Source organism: Euleptes europaea, unplaced genomic scaffold (assembly GCF_029931775.1).
Source record: "Euleptes europaea isolate rEulEur1 unplaced genomic scaffold, rEulEur1.hap1 H_4, whole genome shotgun sequence".
In the NCBI taxonomy this organism is placed as follows: domain Eukaryota; kingdom Metazoa; phylum Chordata; class Lepidosauria; order Squamata; family Sphaerodactylidae; genus Euleptes; species Euleptes europaea.
In genome coordinates this window covers 274,288-297,266 of record NW_026612052.1, presented here as the reverse complement: position 1 = coordinate 297,266, position 22,979 = coordinate 274,288, and the positions used below count along the sequence as shown (strand labels likewise).

General features: G+C 40.9%; 3 protein-coding genes across 3 annotated transcripts; all 3 read left to right on the top strand.

Annotated features, from left to right (window-relative positions):
* The first annotated feature begins 3,864 nt into the window (after positions 1-3,864).
* On the top strand, positions 3,865-4,785 carry LOC130493008 (olfactory receptor 6N1-like). The gene has a single exon (XM_056866782.1). The coding sequence runs from the start codon at positions 3,961-3,963 to the stop codon at positions 4,783-4,785; it is 825 nt and encodes a 274-aa protein (XP_056722760.1). The 5' UTR covers positions 3,865-3,960.
* A 4,820-nt stretch (positions 4,786-9,605) lies between these two features.
* LOC130493007 (olfactory receptor 1020-like) lies at positions 9,606-10,553 on the top strand. The gene has a single exon (XM_056866781.1). It carries the CDS (start codon positions 9,606-9,608, stop codon positions 10,551-10,553), a length of 948 nt encoding a protein of 315 aa, XP_056722759.1.
* Positions 10,554-14,759: 4,206 nt separating this feature from the next.
* LOC130493005 (vomeronasal type-2 receptor 26-like) lies at positions 14,760-22,979 on the top strand. Its single transcript, XM_056866780.1, has 5 exons — positions 14,760-15,050; positions 17,742-18,593; positions 19,135-19,362; positions 20,789-20,915; positions 22,078-22,979. The coding sequence occupies exons 1-5, from the start codon at positions 14,760-14,762 to the stop codon at positions 22,977-22,979; spliced, it is 2,400 nt and encodes a 799-aa protein (XP_056722758.1).

Genomic DNA, 22,979 nt, shown 5'->3' with positions numbered 1-22,979 from the left:
TTATTAAAAGAAGCTGCAGATACAGAGTGGTTCACGCTTATCCCGCAAAACTGAAAACCTTGGGATTAGATATAGACAACTTATTGATGCTGGACAGCCAAACCATTTTCCGAGTTATTAAGCAAAGACTACTTGGCCATGAAAGACAAACAATCCTGCCTGCAACTCCTTTATCTTGTTCTTCATCCAAATTGGGTCTTTCTGCCAATTTTGGACTCCTCCAGGATTACTTCTACTTTCTAAGTGATCCTTCCCTCCGCAGAGCCTTTATGCTAGCTAGACTAAACGCCTTTCCATCGGCAGTTTTATTCGGGAGATTTAATGGTACCCCTTTGGAAAAGAGAATTTGTGGCTGTGGCTTGAACCAGATAGACTCCATTTATCATATTTTATTGGAATGTGAAATGCTAGCGGACCTACGTACTAAATTTTTAATGCCATCAATTTTGGATAGGAACTCTCCCCCCCCCACTCTTTGTTCAGACTTTTACTGAACGGGTATGATCCAGAAACTACAGAAATAGTAGCCATGTTTTTGAAGCAAGCTCTAATGATAAAAATCAAACAAAAAATATAATAGCTGCTATTCCGGTTACTTGTAGACACTAGTTTTCTATATATACCTTATATTCACTGTACTCCGGCATACCTCATTTTATTCATATCTATTGCTACAGATTGCGATATTGATGTTTTATCATTTGCCAAATTCTGGAATACCTTGTACGATTTGTTATGCCAATAAAGGTTTTTGAATTTGAATTTGTATAGTGGTTAAGAGCGGTGGTTTGGAGCGGTGGATTCTGATCTGGAGAACCGGGTTTGATTCCCCACTCTGGAGCTGCGAAGGCTAATCTAGTGAACTGGATTTGTTTCCCCACTCCTCAACATGAAGTCAGCTGGGTGACCTTGCGCTAGTCACTGCCCTTAGAGCTCTCTCAGCCCCACCAACCTCACAGGATGTCTGTTGTGGGGAGGGGAAAGAAAGGTGATTGTAAGCCGGTTTGATTCTGCCTTAAGTGGTAGAGAAAGTCGACATATTAAAAACCAACTCTTCTTCTTCTCTTTGTTGAGCCATAAGAAGTGATCACTACCATGTTAATCACTTGTACCCTACATTGTACCCGAGGTCTATGTGAATTTGGCCCACTTTCCAATTCAAGGGCAAATCCACACAAAAGTAGATTTTATTTAATCATCCTAATTGAACACTGTTATGAAACCGGAGACTTCATTCCAGGATGGGTGTGTGTGTGTCTATTATAATGGCTGCATTAGGGTTTTTGTTTTGTTTTTTAGAGTGAACTCTTATCCAGCACCAACTCATGCAAAATACAAAAAAAAAAAAAGGTTTATTTTGAGATGGACAATACTGTTTGCTGTCTTTGAGGAGAGATTACATGCTAGTGCGCTTTCACTCCATCGCCAGCTTTTAAACTAACTTAGAAAACCCTATAGTATTTATTCACCCTGCACAGGGCCCTGCTATTTTGCACATGGGGTTCATTCCAACCACTTTTTTCCCCTTTTTTTTTGCTGGTGGAAAAGGGAGAAAAGTTCCCCTTCAATCATCAAAAAAGGTACCATTTGAGATAATGGGACCTGCATTTTTGTGTCATGAAACCTGCAATAAGGAAGACAATTGGCTGAGGTTTTATGAAAAGTTCCATGCATCTTACTCATGAAGCAATGTTTGGTTGGATTCAGACAACATTTTCCAGCAGCAGGATAGACCTTTCCTGCCTGCCTCCTCCCACTGCAGGCCACCAATCTCCATAAAAAGGATATAGAGGATAAAAAGGATAGGGAGGATATGGAGGATATGGAACCCGAAGGAACGACACGAGGGTTGTGTGGAAAGGGAAGATAGAATTGGTGGCAATTGCCAATGTTGTCTGCTTCCAACCCAGTGCTTATACTCTTATAAAACATTTAGCTTGTGTCTTCATATTTGAATAAGTATTTTGTTATTTTCTGTTCAGATTATTTTCATGACCAATTGAAATGAGTGTCATGCACTGCTGGAGCCAGAACATAGGGAACAGCTGTTTTCTGCAAAATGAATAGAAGACTGCAGATCAGAGGGTTTCCTAGGCTTAGATCCCACTCCTCTAGAAAACCTTTATAGACTGGGAATTTGCTTAGACAAAATCAGTCACACACTGTCAGCCTAACCAACCTCACAGGGCTATTATTAGAATAAAATGTAGGAGAAAAAATTATGTAAACCCAATGGAGTAAAATTAATTAATTAAGTAATGGTGCCTGCTAGCCATCTTATGGCCTGCCCTAAGAATGGATTGCAATATCCTCATTTAATGTATTCATCAAGTAACAATGAGATTGCCTATTACAGTGAAGGAAAAAAAGTATTTGATCCCCTGCTAAATTTGCCCGTTTGCCCTCTGACGAAGAAATGACCAGTCCATAATTTTAATGGTAGGTTTGTTGTAGCTGTGAGAGACAGAATATCAACAGGAAAACCCCCAGAAACCCAGAAGACAAAAGTCAGAGATTGATGTGCATTATAATGAGGGAAATAAGTATTTCATCCCCTATCAACCAGCCAGATCCTAATCCTAACCCTCAACCTCCTTGTAGCTGTGAGAGACAGAATAACCCCCAGAAACCCAGAAGACAGATGTCAGAGATTGATGTGCATTATAATGAGTGAAATAAGTATTTGATCCCCCATCAACCAGCCAGATCCTAACCCTAACCCTCAACCTCCCTCGGTCTGGGGCTCCATGCAAGATCTCATCTCATGGAGTTGCAATGATCCTGAGAACGGTGATGAAGCAGCCCAGAACTACACGGGGGGAACTTGTCAATGATCTCAGGGCAGCTGGGACCATAGTCACCATGAAAACAGTTGGTAACACACTACGCCGTGAAGGACTGAGATCTTGCAGAGCCCGCAAGGTCCCCTTGCTCAAGACAGAGGAGAACTGGGTGATTCAGATGTGCATTGGCAAACTGCAGACGGGCCTGTACATGTGCTGTCTTGAGCAAGGGGACCTTGCAGGATCTGCAAGATCTTAGTCCTTCACGGCGTAGTGTGTTACCAACTGTTTTCATGGTGACTATGGTCCCAGCTGCCCTGAGATCATTGACAAGTTCCCCCCGTGTAGTTCTGGGCTGCTTCATCACCGTTCTCATGATCATTGCAACTCCACGAGACGAGATCTTGCATGGAGCCCCAGACTGAGGGAGGTTGAGGGTTAGGGTTAGGGTTAGGATCTGGCTGGTTGATAGGGGATCAAATACTTATTTCACTCATTATAATACACATCAATCTCTGACTTTTGTCTTCTGAGTGTCTGGGGGTTATTCTGTCTCTCACAACTACAAGGAGGTTGAGGGTTAGAGTTAGGGTTAGGGTTAGGTTTAGGATCTGGCTGGTTGTTAGGGGATGAAATACTTATTTCACTCATTATAATGCATATCAATCTCTGACTTTTGTCTTCTGGGTTTCTGGGGTTTTCCTGTTGTTATTTTGTCTCTCACAGTTACAACAAATCTACCATTAAAATTAAGGACTGGTCATGTCTTCATCAGAGGGCAAATGGACAAATTTAGCAGGGGATCAAATACTTTTTTCCCTCACTGTACATGGGATAATTGCTGCACAATTAGCTTCATAACAGAAAAAAGGCATTTGAGGTCGTTTTCCCATGTCCAGATAAAACACATGATAATATTTTATAAATCTCTGCATTTATTGTGGGAAGATGGGTGCCAAATTATATTTAAGTGTATAATAATGTTTAGGCTTTGGGTCTTTCACTTGGAGACCTTATGTTGTTGTTTTTTAATTCACTTTCAGTGACTGAAACTATGGAGCTTATTGAGACAGTCAATGAAACAACAATAACCACATTTATTCTTCTGGGATTTGGGAATGCCCCTGAACTTCAGATTCCTCTCTTCTTGGTTTTCCTAATAATCTACTGCTTGACCATGGCTGGAAACATCATCATCATTGTGTTAGTAATCATGGATCCTCACCTTCACATCCCCATGTACTTCTTCCTTGGGAACTTGTCCTGTTTGGAGACCTTCTACACTTCAACTCTTCTGCCCAGGATGTTGGCTAGCTTTCTGACAGGGGACAGAACCATTTCTGTTGAGGGCTGCCTATTCCAGTTTTATTGCTTTGGTATAGTTGGGATTGCAGAATGCTACCTACTGGCATCTATGTCATATGATCGGTATTTGGCAATATGCAAGCCCCTCCAATATGCAACCCTCATGAGCAGAAGACTCTGCTTTCTGTTGTCAGCTGCATGTTGGCTTTGGGGGTCAGCAGTTATGACTTTAGTATTGAGTGTGATGTCTCAGCTGAAATTCTGTGGTCCCCATGAAATCGACCATTTCTTTTGTGAACTGGCACCAGTGATTAGCCTATCATGCAGTGACACGACTCTGGTGACCCTGGTGGGACTCACAGTCTCTGTCATAGATACTTTTCCCCCTTGTTTTCTGACCTTGATGTCTTATGTTTGTATCATAGCTGCAATTGTACAAATCCCATCTTCAAATGGGAGGGAAAAGGCCTTTTCCACCTGTTCTTCCCACCTCATTGTAGTTTCCATATTTTATGGCTCACTTATATTTGTGTATGTCCTACCCAAAAAAGAAACTCTGAGAGAAGTGGACAATATCTTCTCAGTCTTCTACACCGTCTTAACCCCTCTATTGAATCCCCTTATTTATAGCCTAAGAAACAAAGAGGTTAAAAAAGCTTTAAGGAGAGTTGTAAACAAATGTGGGATTTCTGAGTGATTTGTTTGTAGGGATTTGTAGGGATATGTTCTCAGTATTTCAGCTCCTTTTTTCTTCCAAAGCAGTATTTTGTAGTTATTAGATAAGTATTTGTTACTGGTGTGAAAACACAGAATGCATAACCAATAAAGAGGATTCACCAAATGGTAATTGGGATAGCAAATATCTTACTATCTAGTCAAAGAAAATAGCTGATGCTTGATTTTATTGTTAACACTGGGCTTTTGTGCATAGCGAAATAGCTCACAAATCTCTCAATATTTATCATAAACAATGGCAGTCAACAGGGAACATTCTATTGTATCATGGTTTTATTTCCTGCATTTATGTATTCCTTTGAGTATTAATTACTTTAATGTACATTTTGTGTGTGTTTATCCCCAGGAGATTATTCTATGCCCATGAATCAGGAAAAAGGGGGGATAACTCCCCTCCACCGGGTTATTTGTGGTGGATTAGGGTTGGGAAATTAGCATGGAGGGGAAGACAAGAGGCCCTCTTTCCACCATGCCAGTGTTCTTCAGCTCAGTTTGGCTCTCCTTTGCTTTTAATCAGTTTCTGCAGCTGTTTGCAGCTATGGAAAATGAGTGTTTAGTGCCGGAAACCTGGACTCTAACCTACTTTCTAGTTCAAAGCAATCTTGAACTCTCTCTAGAAACTAAAATCACTAAACTAAGACTATCATACTTTGGTCATATTATAAGACAATAATTAATAATGAAAGTAATAGGAAAGGAGGACGACACACGATGAGATGGATTGCCTCTATAAAGAAAGCCACAGCCACTAGTTTATTGAGTCGCCATGAGTTGTCAGTGACTTTATGGCACTTCACACACACACACACACACACACACACACACACACACACACACACAACTAGTTATGGGGACACAGTAGGCGAGAATAGCTCTGCCCTTGATTAAAACAGTCTCTCCCAAACTGATAAGGTACCCAACTGCCCAGTTATGGTGGGCAATTGCTTGCCAATCAACCGGCTATCGTTGACCGATAGTCGGCACATGGAAGCAGGAAGGGGAGAGCAATCCCCGTGCAGCTACAGCATCCTACATAATATCAGCACTCCCAGGATAAACCCAGAACCAATACCCCCAACTCGATCTAAAAGAACTCCGGCTGATGAGAAAAGATGACTTGGCAACCCTATGGACTAAACAGGTAGTGACTCACTTCTTCCTTCCATGTTTATATGCAGGATACCAGCCCTGTGAGGTAGGTTAGGCTGAAATACCAAGGCTGGCCAAAGTTCACACGGCAAGTTTCCATGGAAAAACCTGGATCTCCTTGACCTTAATCCAACACTCTAACAACTGCTCCACATCGTACATATCATTTATTGTATTTATTTAAAGCATTGATTGGCCACCTTTATCCCTTGCAGAATTCAAGGTGGTTTACAATATAAATAAAACATTATTTGAAAAAACACACACACAATTATAAAAACCCATTAAAGTTAACAATTTAGGATTGCCAATAAACCTTAATCAATCAAATGCAGTCCTAAGCACAACTATCTTCAACTTCCTCCTGAAGATCAAATATGAGGGGCCATGAGGACCTCCCTGGGGAGGATGTTCTATAACTGTGGGGCTGCCACCGAAAAGTCCCTCTTTGGTGTGCCCACCAGATGAGTCTCTTTGGTGGGTCAGGAAAGCGTCTCCTTGTAATCTTAATTCTCAGAAGGAGAGTATGTAAGAAGATGGTCCTTCACATACTCAGTAGGGCATCAAATGGCAAAACCAACACCATGAAGTAGGCTCGGGAGCAGATCAATAGTGAGTGTAAGTGCTGCAGGGACATGCTCAGCAGTCTATCTGCTGACTCTGCTTAGCTTCCAAGATCAGATGGATCGGGCTAACCTGGGCTGTCCAGCTCAGGGCATATAACTTCCTACGAGCATCTAATTACCTCTGCTCTCCAGCCCTCAGGGACAGGCCTAATTGCCAGCAGCAAGGATGAAGTGAGTCATGGATATACCAGTGCAAGGCAGTCTTGTGCAGTCTGATTTTTATACCTTGTAATCTGCCTTGAATGGCAGCAAGAAAAGTAGGCTATAAATATTGCTATAAATAAGAGAAATAAATAAAGGTATTTGATCTTCAATATATGTAATGAAACAGAGCCAAGGGAGGGGGGAGAGAGAATTCCTTAAAAAAATGCATTCACTAGATAAGAAAAATAATTGGTTTTTATACCCCATTTTCTCTGCCATACGGAGTCTCAAAGTGGCTTACAATTGCCTTCTCTTCCAACCACCACCACCCACCACAGGCACTTTGGGAGGTAGGTGGGGCTAGGAGATTTCTGAGAGCTGTGACTAGCGCAACATCACCCAGCAGGCTTCATGTACAGGAGTGGAGAATCCCTTAACCACTACACCGCACTGTTATGGATTGTGGTAATACTACGTCCAGGTGTTAAATCCGGGATCTTTCTCATTTAAATATTTTAGGAAATGAACATCTCACTCATTAGCATACTCTCAGGAGGGTAGCTGTGTGGTCTTCAGTAGAAGACCTAGATACAAGTCCATTAGCACCATAGAGACCAACAAGATTTGGAGGGTATAAGCTCTCTAGAGTTAGAGCTCACTTCATCATTAATATATTGTTATATTTCCTTCATTTTGTTAATAAATTTATTTTTGTGTTATTATCTGTTTCCTTTGGGTACTCATGTTGTTGTTTTTTTATCAGAGTGGCATGAAAAAGAAGGAACAACTTTTTTTTGTTTAATTATCCTTGAAAAATTATGTAGCGCCTTATTACTCCACTTGCAAGAGCTCACTCAGGCAGGTCTCTGGAGAGGTGGCACATAGGTTTTCTAAATAAAGGTTCCAAATAACAGGCAGGAGTGTTTTGAAGCCTTAATGAGTATTGCATCACATGTTTTAGAAGGGGGATTTGCTAATTGTTCTGAATTTTCCCCCTTAAAATGTCAAGAGGTTGTTCTCTGTGTACAGTCTGTTGCTCCTCTATATAAAGTGTCCCTTTTGTAATGCACGAGGCCTTGTGAAATAGCAAGATTTGACTGTCTCCATAAGGAAATGTTAGTCATTCCACATGATAGCAAGACAAGTGTGCAGCAGTTATATGGACCTACCTCTCAACCATTCTTCATTTCTGCCAGCTGATGGTTAATGGTATACGTTTTTATTACATGATTATTCTGATGACACAGCATGCATCTTATTTAATACCTTATGTGTTTCTACTTAAAGATTGTGTGATTTCTTAGAGGGTACCTCTGGGGAAATATATACATCTGGATCCAATGATGTACATCGACTGTGAAAATATCCCACCAAATGAAGTTGGTGGAAGGGGCTTCCTCCGAGAGAAAGCCTCATTTATCCATGTTAATCACTTGTAACCTAGATTGTACCCTAGGTCTATGTGAATATGACCCACTTTCCAATTCAAGTGCAAATCCACAGAAAAGTAGATGTTATTTAATAATCCAAATTGAACACTGTTATGAAATCCGAGCTTTCATACCAGGATGGGAGGGAAAGTCTTTTATAATGGTTACATTTGTTTTTTAAGAACCATATCTTGTCTAGCACCAACTCACGGAAGATACGAAAACAGGTTTATTTTGAGGAGGACAATACTGCAGTCTTTGAGGGGACATTACATTTGAGTGAGTTTTCATTCCATCCCTAGTTTGTAAATTTAGAACCCCACCACCACCAGTAAATATTTATCCTGCACAGGGCCCTGATATTTTGCACAAGGGGTTAAATCCAACTACTTTTTTGCTTGTGGAAAAAGAAGGAAAGAGGTTACTCTTCAGATCATGGGACCTGCATTTTGTGCTCCTAGACCAAATCTACCAACAAATCTGCTTTTTTGTGTCATGGAGGCTGCAATAAAGAGAGCAATTGGCTGAGGCTGAATGAAAAGCTGAATGCATCCAACTCATGAAGCAGTGTTGGGTTGGAACCAGGCAACATTTTCCAGCAGCAGGATAAACCTTTCAGGCATCCTTCCTCCCACTGTAGGCCACCAGTCTTCATGAAATGCTTCTCCTGGAGGATAAGGGACCCCAAGTAATGGTATGAAGGGTATGTGGAAGGGGGAGGTAGAATTGGTGGCAATTGCCAACGTAGTCTGGATCCAATCTAGTGCTTGCATTCTTACAGCTTGTATTTAGCTTGTGTCTTCATATGTATATGAGTATTTTGTTATTTTCTATTCAGAATATTTCCATGAACAATTGGGGTGCCCTGCTGAAGCCAGAATATGGGTGGTGGGGAATCGATAATAGGATTGCAGATCAGAGGGTTTTCTAGGTTAGATTCCACTCCTCTAGGAAACTCTTACAGACTGGGACTTTGTTTAGACAAAATCAGTCACACACTGTCAGCCTAATCTACCTCACAGGGCTGTTAGGATAAAATGGAGAAGAAAATTATGTAAGCCAAATGAAGTTGGCTTCATTTGGCTTACATAAATAAACAAACAGTACCTTCTAGCCATCTTGTAGCTTAGCACTAACAATGAATAGCAAAATCTTTATTCAATGTAGTCATCAAGTAACAATGTGATTGCCTTGTAGATGAGGTAATAGCCGCACAATGAGCTTCATAGCAGAAAAAGGCCTTTGAAGTGGTTTCCCCATGCCCAGATACAACACAGGATAACATTTTATAAATCTCAGCATTAATTGTGGGAAGGAGGTTGCGACATTACATTTAAGTGTATAATCACTTTTAGACTTTGGGTCTTTCACTTGTAGACCTTATGTTTTTTTTTTTTTTTTTTTTTTTTAATCCACTTTCAGTGATTGAAACGATGGAGCATATTGACACAGTCAATGAAACAGCGATAACTACATTTCTCCTTCTGGGGTTTGGGAATACCCCTGAACTTCAGATTCCTCTCTTCTTGGTTTTCCTAATAATCTACAGTGTGACCATGGCTGGAAACCTCATCATCATTGTGTTAGTAATCATGGATCATCACCTTCACATTCCCATGTACTTCTTCCTTGGAAACCTGTCCTGTTTGGAGACCTTCTACACTTCAACTCTTCTACCCAGGGTGTTGGCTAGCCTTCTGACAGGGGACAGAACCATTTCTATTGGGGGCTGTTTCATCCAGCTGTATTCCTTTGGTACACTCGTGGTTGCAGAATGCTACCTACTGGCATCAATGTCATATGATCGGTATTTGGCAATATGCAAGCCCCTCCAATATGCAACCCTAATGAGCAGAAGACTCTGCTTTCTGATGACAGCAGCATCTTGGCTTTGTGGGATAACAGTTATGACTTTAGTACTGAGTTTGATGTCCCAGCTGAAATACTGTGGCCCCCATGAAATTGACCATTTCTTTTGTGAACTGATGCCAGTGATTAACCTGTCATGCAGTGACACAACTCTGGTGACCCTGGTGGGACTCACAGTCTCTGTCATAGACACTGTTCCTTCTTGTCTTCTGACGATGCTGTCTTACATGTGTATCATTGCTGCCATTATAAAAATCCCTTCTTCAGATGGGAGAAAAAAGGCCTTTTCCACCTGTTCTTCTCACCTCATCGTAGTTTCCATATTTTATGGTTCGTTGATATTCGTATATGCACTACCAAAAAAAGAAGCTCTGCGAGAAGTGGATAAGGTTTTCTCTGTCTTCTACACAGTCTTAACCCCTCTAATTAATCCCCTTATCTACAGCCTAAGAAACAAAGAGGTTAAAAAAGCTTTAAAGAGAGTTGTAAACAAATGTGGGATTTCCAAGTGAATTTGATCCATCTAGGTTATAATAAAATCTACAAAATAGAGCAATTTCTTGTATGTCCATGTAATATTTTCCATTCTATTTACATATTTGAGTTTTCAGCTTTACTAATGGAGGTATAATGGAATGGAGAACGAGCAAAATAATAATCCAACTTCTTCCAAAATCCTCTTTATGCTGCTGTTGATTCATCCATGAATCCATGAAACAACTTTCAACATAATATGATAACAGTAGGGATATGTTTTGAGTATTTCAGCTACTTTACCCCCAAATCAATATTTGGTACTTATCAGTTAAGTATTTATTCTATGTGAAAACATAGAACACATAACAAATAAAAAAGATTCACAAGAGAATTGGTACAGCAAATATCTCATTATCTAGTCAAAGCAAATAGCTGATGCTTCATTTTACTGTGAACATTGGGCTTTTGTGAATATTGAAGAACTTCACAAATCTCTAAATACTTATCATAAACAATGGCAGCCAACAGGGAACAGTCTCTACCCATACCATTAAATAATGATTTATTTCCTGCATTCATGTATTCCATTTGTGAATTAATTATGTCAATGTAAAAATTGTGTTTTTATCACCAGGAGATTGTTTTGTTCACATGGATCAGGCACAAGAATTGGTTTGAAAAGATCTCTACAAACCTTTTCTGAGTACTGTTCTAAGGAAGATCTTAAAATAAACCATCATAAATCAAAGAACATGATCTTCTCTAAGAGGAGAAAACTGTCTTCATTTTGTTGGGTACTCACTGTCTAAAACAGGGCTAGGCAACCTGTTAGGGCCTGAGTGCCAGACCATTTCTCTGCTCAACCTCATTCCTGCTAGTGACATGGAGTAAGAAAACTGTCAGGGTGAACAAAATGGCATGACATGATGCTACTTGGCATGCAAGCCAGTGGCTGCCCATCTCAATCTTTAAAAAAAATGGTAGATGCTATGACAAGATTTGTGAGCAAGTAAAAGAGACACAATGCTCACAAATCACAGGGGACAGGCTGCATCTTGAACTAAGTAATACCAATGAAGAAAAACAGCATGGTATTCATAGAGATATTTTATATCCCCTTGTAAATATGTCATGGGCGACATGGCATTCCTACGTTATTAAAGGAGGCAGAGATAAACTTCTTCATTCTGGCTTAATCTAAATAATTCCCACTAATTTAAATAATTACAGGCCTGTATCAAATTTGCCATTTTAGCTATGATACTGTAGTGGCTGATAGCTGGACCATTCTAGGCTCTCTTCTCAGACTAGATCTATGTCTACTGTTCCAATTTTAGTATATATGCTGCTGAAGCGAGTACCTACTGTATGTCTATTGTGAAATGCCAGTCACTTGGGTCATTCTGGCCTATATAGGGAAAATTATAAGGGACACATGACCCTCTCAATATATAATTTGTATTCCACCTTTCCTCCAAAAATATTTGTATTCCACCTTTCCTCCAAATGTGCTCAAGGCAGCTTACGAAAGAACACCCAAATAACCCAAAATAGGTTAAATCAACTCTAAATCCAAATCACAATAAAATATTAGAACAGTCAGCACTCTGCATTTCTACCACATAGTGGAACATGAAGATAATACAGATGAGATCATGCATGCATGTTTTGTTTCCCACTGTGTCAGTGTACCTAGCACTACAATCACAAATAGGTAATTATCAACCCTGTAATTACTGAAATAATGGTGGTTGATTCCTTACTATGATCAACTACGAAATCAGATTTTTTTCCCAGTAACAACAACCAGTAACATTGTACATCTCTAAATAAGCCAGTTCTACTTCATGGTTGACTAGAGCAAGCAACAGGGAGGATGTTGTTGGTCTGAACTTTCCTATCTGTTTCTGGAAGAGCTGGTAGTGCACATCTGGCTTGTATTTAAGAGAGCCTTGGTTCAGCTATTGACATCTCCATTTGTCTGACTGCATCCCTGGTAAACTGAAGGAGCATGAAGAAAACACAGTTCGCTTCAGACCATTCAGGCTAATGGGTTCACTTGCCCAAGTAATCAAGAGGTAACAACTAGAATTGCAGTTTGGAAGCAGAAATGTAGCCAGGATGTCTTTACTTCTGGCAGGAGAGAAATTCTCTCTGGAAGTCAAAAGGAAGATTTTGTCTATAGGCAAATGTGATATTTGGCTTGTTTTCAGAATGAGTATACAGCTCTTTCGGCTGCTGCTCCTACTTCCTACCACCTCTCCCAGAAACCTAACAGCAACCCATGTGGTAAAAAATAGCCTTGCTCCTTTCCCTGAGTATTATGGGATGGGGAACTTTATCATTGGTGGTGGCTTCTCTCTACATATTGCTGGTTGTGATCCTCCAACTTTTCAGAAGCCTTTGGGTGTTGTGGATACTTTCACAAAACTGTAAGCATGTCTTTCCTCTACAAATTATGCAATATGGTATCTTTTTTCCCCCTTTAGATAAATTCATAGAAATTTACTGAAATAATATCCACTTTCATTCGCATGAATATGAAATATTCATAGTTTCATTTACCTCTTATCCATGCAATTTTAAATCTTCATAACTTAACCACCTAGAGATCAGTTCAAAAAAAATTATTATGGTATCTCACTGAATACAACTGCTGAAACTCTTCTGTTTTAGCTAGCTTTTATCAGTTTCCAGGAAACAATAGATCTGTAGGATCCTTCCAGTATTTCTGCTTGATCTTGCCTAATTTTCTTGTCCACTATGATCTCAGTCTCACATGACTTTTGTTAATGTGGGTTTTACAATCTCTGAAATAGCCCTCTTGGTGGTCAAAAATGGACACCTACCTTTTCACCAGAAAAAAAAAAGCTTACAAGATCCTTCTCATCTGATACCTTTTCTTGTTTATAAAGCAGACCAGTGAATGAGTAGTACAATCCTTCTAGGAATAAATTCTGAAAATAAAAGGGAAACTGGTCCTGTTACTATGGTTAAGACAGTATATGTTGAGGAGAACGTAATTTATTTCAGGGAATGTTGCCGGTTTATAAAAATGCAAGGTGAACCTAGAAATTTGTGTGAACTGAATTAAACATAGAACACTTCATACCATTCATTGTAATGTGCAGGTGTTTTAACTTGGTAACGAAAGTGTTGGTGCCTGGACTGCCCCAGCTATCTGGTATTTCATCAAGGCATATAGGACCAAAGGTTGGCACTCAAGCAGGGCACTGCTACACTGAGGTGAACGGGTTGGAACCAACCAGTTTAACCACTTATGAAAAAGGGAAGATGGGGTGTTATTTGAACACCAAAAAGGTTGTGTGGAAGATGATGCAGCCTCCATGGACAAAAATCAAATGAGATGGGGGTGTGTGTGGTAAAATATGAGAATTGGACAAAGTTGGGTGACAAAGCTGGCTGGAACCAACCATGAGTCTGAACAGTAGAAGAAGAAGAGTTTGTTTTTATATGCTGATTTTCTCTACCTTTTTAAGGAGAATCAAACTGGCTTACAATCTCCTTCCCGTCCTCTCCCCACAACAGACACCTTGTGAGGTAGGTGAGGCTGAGAGAGCTCTAAGAGAACTGTGACTACCTCAAGGTCACCCAGCTGGCTTCATGTGTAGGAGTGGGGAAACCAACCCGGTTCTCCAAATTAGAGTCCACCGCTCTTAACTACTACACCACGCTGGCTCTTTCAGAAGTAGTTGAAAAATAATACAGAAGTATGTGAAAAATGAAACAGGAAGTTTTAAAATCTGATATTAAAATGGAGATATAGGATGTCTATCTGTTAGAAAGCCCTGACCTGGATGGCCCAGGCTAGCCTGATCTCGTCAGATCTCAGAAGCTAAGCAGGGTCAGCCCTGATTAGTATTTGGATGGGAGACCACCAAGGAATACCAGGGTTGCTGTGCAGAGGAAGGCACTGGCAAGCCACCTCTGTTAGTCTCTTGCCATGAAAACTCCAAAAAGGGGTCGCCATAAGTCGGCTGCGACTTGAAGGCACTTTACACACACACACATCTGTTAGAAAGAGATTTGGGAGACCCCTGTCCTCCCCTCTGGATGAGACCACCCAATCTGATTCCCACTTTCCACTAAGTACAATGGCATCATTCTTGATCTCTAAATCTCTTTTAATGGGAAGAATAGCATGTTGTCTTTCCTTTTGAAGTGTGGTGTTTACAATTCTGAGGCAACTTTAGAAATTTTGGTGCAATTCATATTGCAGGATGCTACCAAAGAACTACCAGCATATCCTGGCCTTTGTGTTTGCTGTCCATGAGATCAACAATAATCCAGAGCTCTTACCCAACATCACTCTGGGTTTTCGCATAACTGACAACTACTACTTCGGGAGAATGACCTACGCGACCACACTGCAGTTGCTGAGTGAACGAGGGAGATGGGCTCCTAATTATAGGTGTGGCACACAAGAACAACTGTGGGCCATTGTTGGGGGGCTCAACTCTGAAACCTCCATTCAGATGTCAAAAATCACAGACATCTACAAGTTGCCACAGGTATTTATTATTTATTTTACAATTATATTATTTAAAGTCTGCTATTCTCTTTGAGACTCAAGGAAGACTGCTTATTGCCATGGGTCAGTGCAATCAATAGAAGACATCTGATAAGCAAAGTAATAGGACTAGGGTTACAGAAAACTGGAAAAGCATTAGATTTGATACATTAACAGCCCATTCCTACGCTGGAAGGGCGAAAGTGCTTAGGAGGTGGGCAAGGGCCCGCGCCGGCATCTGGCCACTTGCGCCAAAGCCTGGGCCACTTGCACCGCCCAGAGCAGCATGGATGCCAGAGTTGGGGTGCTCATGCCAGCCTCCCCATTTTGCCCTGGGATGCCAGCTTGACCTCCTGCCAGTGTCTTCATGGGACCACCTCCTTTGCCCTTACCTGCCCCATGGAACACTATGGAGTGGTTCCAAGGGGCTCGCAGGTAAGGGCAAGGTTTCAGCTTCAGTGGGGGGGGGGGAAATTGTCTATTGAAAGTGGCATGGCCCTTCCCCTCAGGAATGGGCTGCCCCAGTACCAAAAAGTGAAAATACGAAGTTTCAAAACAATGTAGTGAGATATTGTCGAAGGCTTTCACGGTCAGAGTTCATTGGTTCTTATAGGTTATCCGGGCTGTGTAACCGTGGTCTTGGTATTTTCTTTCCTGACGTTTTGCCAGCAGCTGTGGCAGGCATCTTCAGAGGAGTAACACTGAAGGACAGTGTCTCTCTGTCCTTCAGTGTTACCCCTCTGAAGGATACTGTCCTTCAGTGTTACTCCTCTGAAGATGCCTGCCACAGCTGCTGGCAAAACGTCAGGAAAGAAAATACCAAGACCACGGTTACACAGCCCGGATAACCTACAAGAACCAATGTAGTGAGAGCATGTTAATACATACAGTGAACAAATCATACTATATGCAGTGTTCCTTTTATTAAAGCACCTTTTGAACTATTGCATAAGAATACAGTCCTATTGCCTTTATTAAATGCTGAACAATTCTATGTAATATAGTTTGTGGATAGCTTGTGGAATGCCAAAACATTTAGTCCATGAGGGACCTCAAGAAGTTACATCAGCTCTTCAATATGCTACTAGGAGGAAAGGCAGACAAAGAGTCTTGCATGGCTGTTTATAAGATCAAACCCCAATATTTTACAAATTGAATACAATTTAGTTCCCAATGGGATGTATGTTACTATAAATGAAGTGGCGTACAGACACAATTGGACTGAACAGACAAATTATCCATGTGTATGTTGTGGGGAGGACAACACATTGGATTTTCAGTTATAAATGAGTGAAGCTACCCTGTATTAGTTTGATGACTGAGCCATTGAGAGTAGTATCAACTAGTTAACAACCATCTTAAAGAAAACCCTGTCATTTATTTGGTATTATATAAACAATTGGCAATACAGCTGAGAATCCATCTCAGTGATATCTATTATGTGGTTATCAGTTCTCCAATGTTTGTCATTTCAGCCAACTAACCCTAGACCATTTTTTTCTACAGATAGTGGGGGACTGAAGCTTCAACCTTTTACAGAACAATTATGGTGGGACCTAAGCAGCTTTTCTCTGCTAAAAAAGGGATGAGGTGCCTTCACTGTGCACCAAAAAAGTCTATGCTGGGGATTGCAGGACCTCTGTGTGGAATAGAAGAAGAAGAGTTGGTTTTATATGCCAACTTTCTCTCCCACTTAAGGGAGACTTAAACCGGATAACAATCACCTTCCCTTCCCCTCCTCACAACAGACTCCCTGTGAGGTAGGTGGGGCTGAGAGAGCTCTATCAGAGCTATGACTTGCCCAAGGTCACCCAGCTGGCTTCGTGTATAGTAGTGGGGAAACAAATCCAGTTCACCAGATTAGCCTCCACTGCTCGTGTGGAGGAGTGGGGAATGAAACCCGGTTCTCCAGATCAGACTCCACCGCTAGGGCTGTCGATTCGGTTCGTCCTGAACCGAAAAACTGCCGAATTTCCCCCGATTTGGCGGTTTCCGGTTTGGATGGAACCGAACTTAAAAAAAAGGCGGGAAAAGGACGCGGTGAATTCGGCGAGTTCGGGCAAACGCCGAATAAATTCAGCAGATTCGGCGTTTCCCGAACCTGCCTTTTCCCACCTTTAAAGACCGCCCTGCCTGGTTTCCTGGGAGGCGCAGATCTGTTTAAAGAGCCCCCCCCGCGTGCCTTCATGGAAGCCCCGTGAAGGCCCGCGGGGGGCCGAATTTTCCCCCGAACTCCAGATCTAGCGCCAAATTTCACGGATCCGAAACAGGGGAGTTTGGACTTCAGCACGTCCCGAATTTAAAAGGGCTGAATTTTGCCGAAGCCGAACTTTACCGAATTTTTTTCCCAACAACCCTATCCACTGCTCTAAACCACTGCTCTTAATAGGGGCTATAGGGGAATACTGCGTGAAAAAAATCTGACTGGATCCAACCCATATTCTGGTTTTGTTCTGAGGAGTGTGCAAATGTTTGTGCACCAATAACACCTCAATGTTTTCTGGGTACGATGAAAGGGAAATTATCTGTGCCAGCATGAGCAGTTTGAACATCTGAATCATGGTGATTAATTAATTTATTTTTCTTATGTGAATAATGTTTATGTATGGCTAGCTTTCTCCGGAGTGGGTTCTTCTTTTTAAAGAGGATTTCTGATAAGAAGTTCAGACTGATCCCTTCTCTTCTCTTGTAGCTCAGTTACGGTTCCTTTGATCCAGCACTGAGTGATAAAACCCAGTTCCCTTTTTTCTATCGGATGGTACCAAATGAAGAGTCACAATATAAAGGAATAATCCAACTCCTCCTGCATTTCCAATGGAAGTGGATTGGCCTAGTTGCTCCAGGTGATGACAGTGGAGAAACATTTGTGCAGAGCATGATGGTGCAACTCACTGAGCATGGCATTTGTGCTGCTTTCACTCAGTGGATCTCAGTAACATTCACAAGAACTGAAAAACGTCTTTCGGTGCAGATGGAAAAAATAAATAGTTCGTTCTCAGAGGGCAAAGTCAATGTGATTATCGTAAATGGGGATTTACGGATCCTAGTATGGCTATCTGTATGGCTAGATGTATTTTACCAAGGTAAAAAAGGAGGTTATACTGGGAAGGTTTGGGTCATGACCGCGCAGTGGGATTTTACAGCTGTGAATTCTCAGAGTGTCTGGTTTCTAAGACCCTTTCATGGTGCTTTGTCTTTCACAATTCATGCCAATGAAGTGCCTGGATTCCGGGATTTTCTTGAGACTCTGGATCCTCAACATCCCAATGGTGACATCTTCCTCCAGGATTTTTACAAGGGTGCCATTGAAAAACTTCATTATTCCTATCCGGACTTCTTAGATGTCCACATCACTTGGACAAGACTGATGGATCTGCTTCCAGGAGCCATGTTTGAAACTAGCATGACAGGGCAAAGCTATAGCACTTACAGTGCTGTCCATGTTGTGGCTCATGCATTAGATGAAATGTACTCATCCAGGCTTGTTCAGAGAAAGCTGAGAAAAAGGGAGAGATGGAAATTGTGGAGTATGCCACAATGGCAGGTAACCAGCAGTAAGACACAACACACAAGACAGTATGGAGATTTCCTATAGGTTTGACCACAAGGTGCTGTTTCAGGCTAGCATGGGAGAAATGCTTTTCCATACCTGAATCATTTTCACTCTTTAAATCAGTGTCTAGAGTTCTTTTTATTTAGGGGAGAAAAGATATCAAGTTCCAGGTGTAGCAATCACACATCACCTAGGATCCCCTTCATTTATGTTCTATCCTGTCAAAACCTTCCCAAACAATAAGAATTCTTTAGTTTCAAATGAGTTGTATAGATAAAACACCATGCATAAGTAGACTATTTATCTTTCTTTCACAGAGTGCAGGGAAGCATGCATGACCCCATTCTATTTTATCCATACAACTATCATTAGATGTAGGATAAGTAAAGAGATAATGGCCAAACAATGGGAACTCAGTACTTGCAAGGTTGAGCCAATCATTATAGTTTACATATCACAGTAAAAAGGCTCTGATACTTTTGTGGCAAGACCCATAATCTGGCAAATTCTTTCATCTTCTCCACACATCCAGCTTCACCATCTTTTGAGAACCATCAGGTTTAACAACAGTGCTGGGGATGAAGTCTCTTTTAATGAAAACCAAGACTGGGTGACTGGATTTGACATTGTGAATTGCATTGTATTCCCCAATGAGTCCTTTACTCGAGTGAAAGTTGGAAGGATGGACCCCCATGCTGGGATGAGGCAGGCATTTTTGATTAAAGATGATGTAATCACATGGAACAAGGGATTCAATCAGGTAGGTTATTTTGAGTCTAGGGTAGATCCAACGAGCTTTCCTATTCAATCTCCCCTGATTTCTTTTCTCACTGCACACTTATGGTGTATGCCTTGTGTCCAAGTGGATGCCACAATTCCCCGCTAATCATTTCATGAGGATAAGAAGCCTCTCTGATTCCCTTGTTTTCATACAGAATTTCTACAGCATTTGTACTTATGATGTCTGTGTCGTGTTGATTTTCTGACACAGAAATACTTTTGAAATGCATGTACATTTTACAGAAATGGCACAAGGAAACTGGAAATGACACACAGACACACACTTCTATTTCTCTACTGAACACAGGCATGCTTCTTTATAAATACTGCTTGATCTTCTGTCTTCATTTGACAGAGGAAAACCAGTCAATTACACTTGCAAGTTAGAGAATGGATTAAAGGAAGAATACTTGTTCGGTTGAAATCTTTCTTTTAAAAAAATCAAATTCTGTGCAGGGGGTTGTAGGTGGGGATGTCAAATTAGCTTGATAGAAACAAGTGACTAAATTTCTGAACACATGTTTCTGTAAATCTTTTAACAGATATCATCCACAACTTTAAATTCTTGTTGTAAATGGGAAGTTATTGGTTTTTTCTAAGAAAGCTAACCTTATAGTTAGGTAAAGGTCCTAAGTTTCAATTTGATCCAAGGGTGTAGGGGAGGAGTAATGTGAAACCTCTAAATAAATTCCAGTTTAGTCATTTCACACTGAACTCCACCTTTGATTCCTACTTGGAATTCATTCTTCTTTAACAACAGTGTGTCTTCAACTTCAGAGTGTCCTAACAGAGTGAAAATTACTTCCACTGGTTTCTGGATATTGTAATGTCTGAGTTGTGTTCATTGACTGAATTGTCACTGACCTGTTTGTCCATTAGAGACAGAGCAGAAGCAAATATCACATTGGATAATGAGCAGGTAGATGAATCTGAGAGGATACAGCTGATGTAATTAAGACCAGTAGTCACATTGCTTGGCTGTATATGGAGACATGCCCTGACCTGGATGGTCCAGGCTAACCTGGACCTGGATGTCATCAGATCTTGGAAGCTAAGCAGGGTCAGCTGTGGTTAGCATCTAGCTCATATGAAATATGAGTGTAGCAGGCTTAGAAGATAAAATATGCTGCTTTTCTTCACTAGATAAAGGTATGGGGAAATGCTCTGTATCAAATCAAATTAAATAAATGCTAACTTATAATACCTAGACTAGGATGGGATTCCCATATCTCTTATGATGACATGAATTCTTATGGAAGATATGCCGGACCAAATAACTAACTAACTTTGACTCAAGGATAAGACGGTATTACATTATTTATCACTTCCAGTTTTCCATGCTCAATATTTGCTTATAGCAGCCACTGCTGATCTGTCAACAGTCTTTCTCTTCCATTTCTGTTCAGACACAGCCTCACTCTGTATGCTCTGAAAGATGCCATTCTGGGTATAGAAAAAAGGAGCAGGAGGGGGAGCCAGTTTGCTGCTATCAGTGTATTCAATGTCCAGAGGGGATGATTTCAAACCAGTCAGGTAGGCAATTGAAAATGTTGTTAATCTCTTTGATAGGAAGCCACCACAGATAAGAGGTGTACTGTCAAAACAGCATCACTGTTGGTACTTTTTCCTTTTACAAACATACACCACCTAATCCATTATGGAGTTGAGAAGAAGTAAACAAACTTAATAGGAAGTAATTATTGAAGGAATCTGTCACAGTTTCTGTCAACCTATACAATTACCTTAAAAAACAAAATAAAGCTAATCTCATGCATTCTAATGGTTTGTGGAGGTGAGGATCAAGGGGACAGAAGCCAGTAGCTAGGGATGCCAACCTCCAGGTGGTGCCTGGAGATCTCCCGCTATTTACAAATGATCTCCAGGTGACAGAGATCAGTTCCCCTGGAGAAAATGGCTGCTTTGGCCATTGGACTCTATGGCATTGAAGTCCCTCCCCTCTCCAAACTCCGCCCTCCTCAGGTTCATCCCCCAAAATCTCCAGGTATTTCCCAACCTTGAACTAGCAACCCTACCGGTAGCATACCTTGGGAAGGTAAGGAATCATCAGTATTTTGAATTTTTAAGGATGGCTCTGTATGGAACCCTGGCTCTAGTAATTCAGATTGTGACTCAGCCTTCTAAGGTTCCAGGTTCAATTTCCAACTAGTTAAAGGCTTCAATATTAGGTGATTTGTCTAATACTCACCTGGAGAGATCAGTGGTCTGTCAATTTCATATGAATTCCAAGCATGTGATAGGAAGTCATGCAATATCAGAGTCATGTAGCAAACCAACTTGCATAGTATGGCCACTCTGTTGTATACAAAGCATTCAACTTTAGTGTTTATACAACATCAATATTCCTAACATCAAAAGCATCTAACATGGTATGTAAAGCAAAAACACCCATGTTTCTCCACAACCAGTGTACTTATATCAATAATAATAGCTCTATAGAAACTTGTAACCTAGGCAGTGAGGCTCTAGTGTGATGATGACCACAAGTCCAAACTCATTCATCTTGTGTATTACTGAAATCTTCATAAAGTTCATATTGGTATCCTTGATATGTTTGTAATGGCCTATGTCTAAATTCAAATAAAACCATTCATTCATTCATAAAGTTCATATTTTATTTGGATTTTAATTAGGTTGAGTGGGATATATAATTGACAGATTACCTTTCTTTTTAAAGATGCAGGTCACTGTGACAAATGCCCAGATGAGAAGCATCCCAACCACAAACAAGATCAGTGTATTCCAAAAACCATACACTTCCTCTCAATCAATGACCCTTTGGGGATTATTTTTTTTCTCTCCTCCCTTGGTTTGTCCCTCATCACAAGCCTGATATTGGTAACATTTGTTAAATATCAAGACACCCCAATCATCAAGGCCAACAACAGGGATATCACCTACATTCTCCTCCTCTCCCTCCTGCTTTCTTTCCTCTGCTCCTTGCTCTTTATTGGACAGCCAAGCAAAGTCACCTGCCTTCTTCGACAAACAACATTTCTTCTTGTTTTCTCGGTTGCAGTTTCTGCTGTGTTGGCTAAAACCATCACTGTGATTCTGGCTTTTGAGGCCACCAAACCAGGAAGCAAGATGAGGAAATGGCTGCGGAAAAGAGTCACAAACTCCATTGTCCTCGGCTGTTCTCTTGTTCAACTGGGAGTCTGTACTGTCTGGATAGCAAGAAATCCTCCCTTCCCAGAGTTAGACATGTATTCTGAAAGGAGAGAGATCATAATTCAGTGTCATGAAGGGTCACTCACCATGTTTTATTGTGCTCTCTGCTACATGGGCTTCTTAGCCATGGTCAGTTTTCTGGTAGCTTTCTTAGCAAGGAAGTTACCTGATAGCTTTAATGAAGCCAAATTTATTTCCTTCAGCATGTTGGTGTTTTGCAGTGTTTGGGTGTGCTTTGTTCCCACTTACATGAGCACTAAAGGAAAATCAATGGTAGCTGTGGAGATCTTCTCCATCTTGGCCTCTGGGGCAGGATTGCTCGGCTGTATCTTTTTTCCAAAATGTTATATTATAATCTTAAAACCTAATCTTAACTCTAGAAGACATGTTATGTCAAAACAGAGTTAA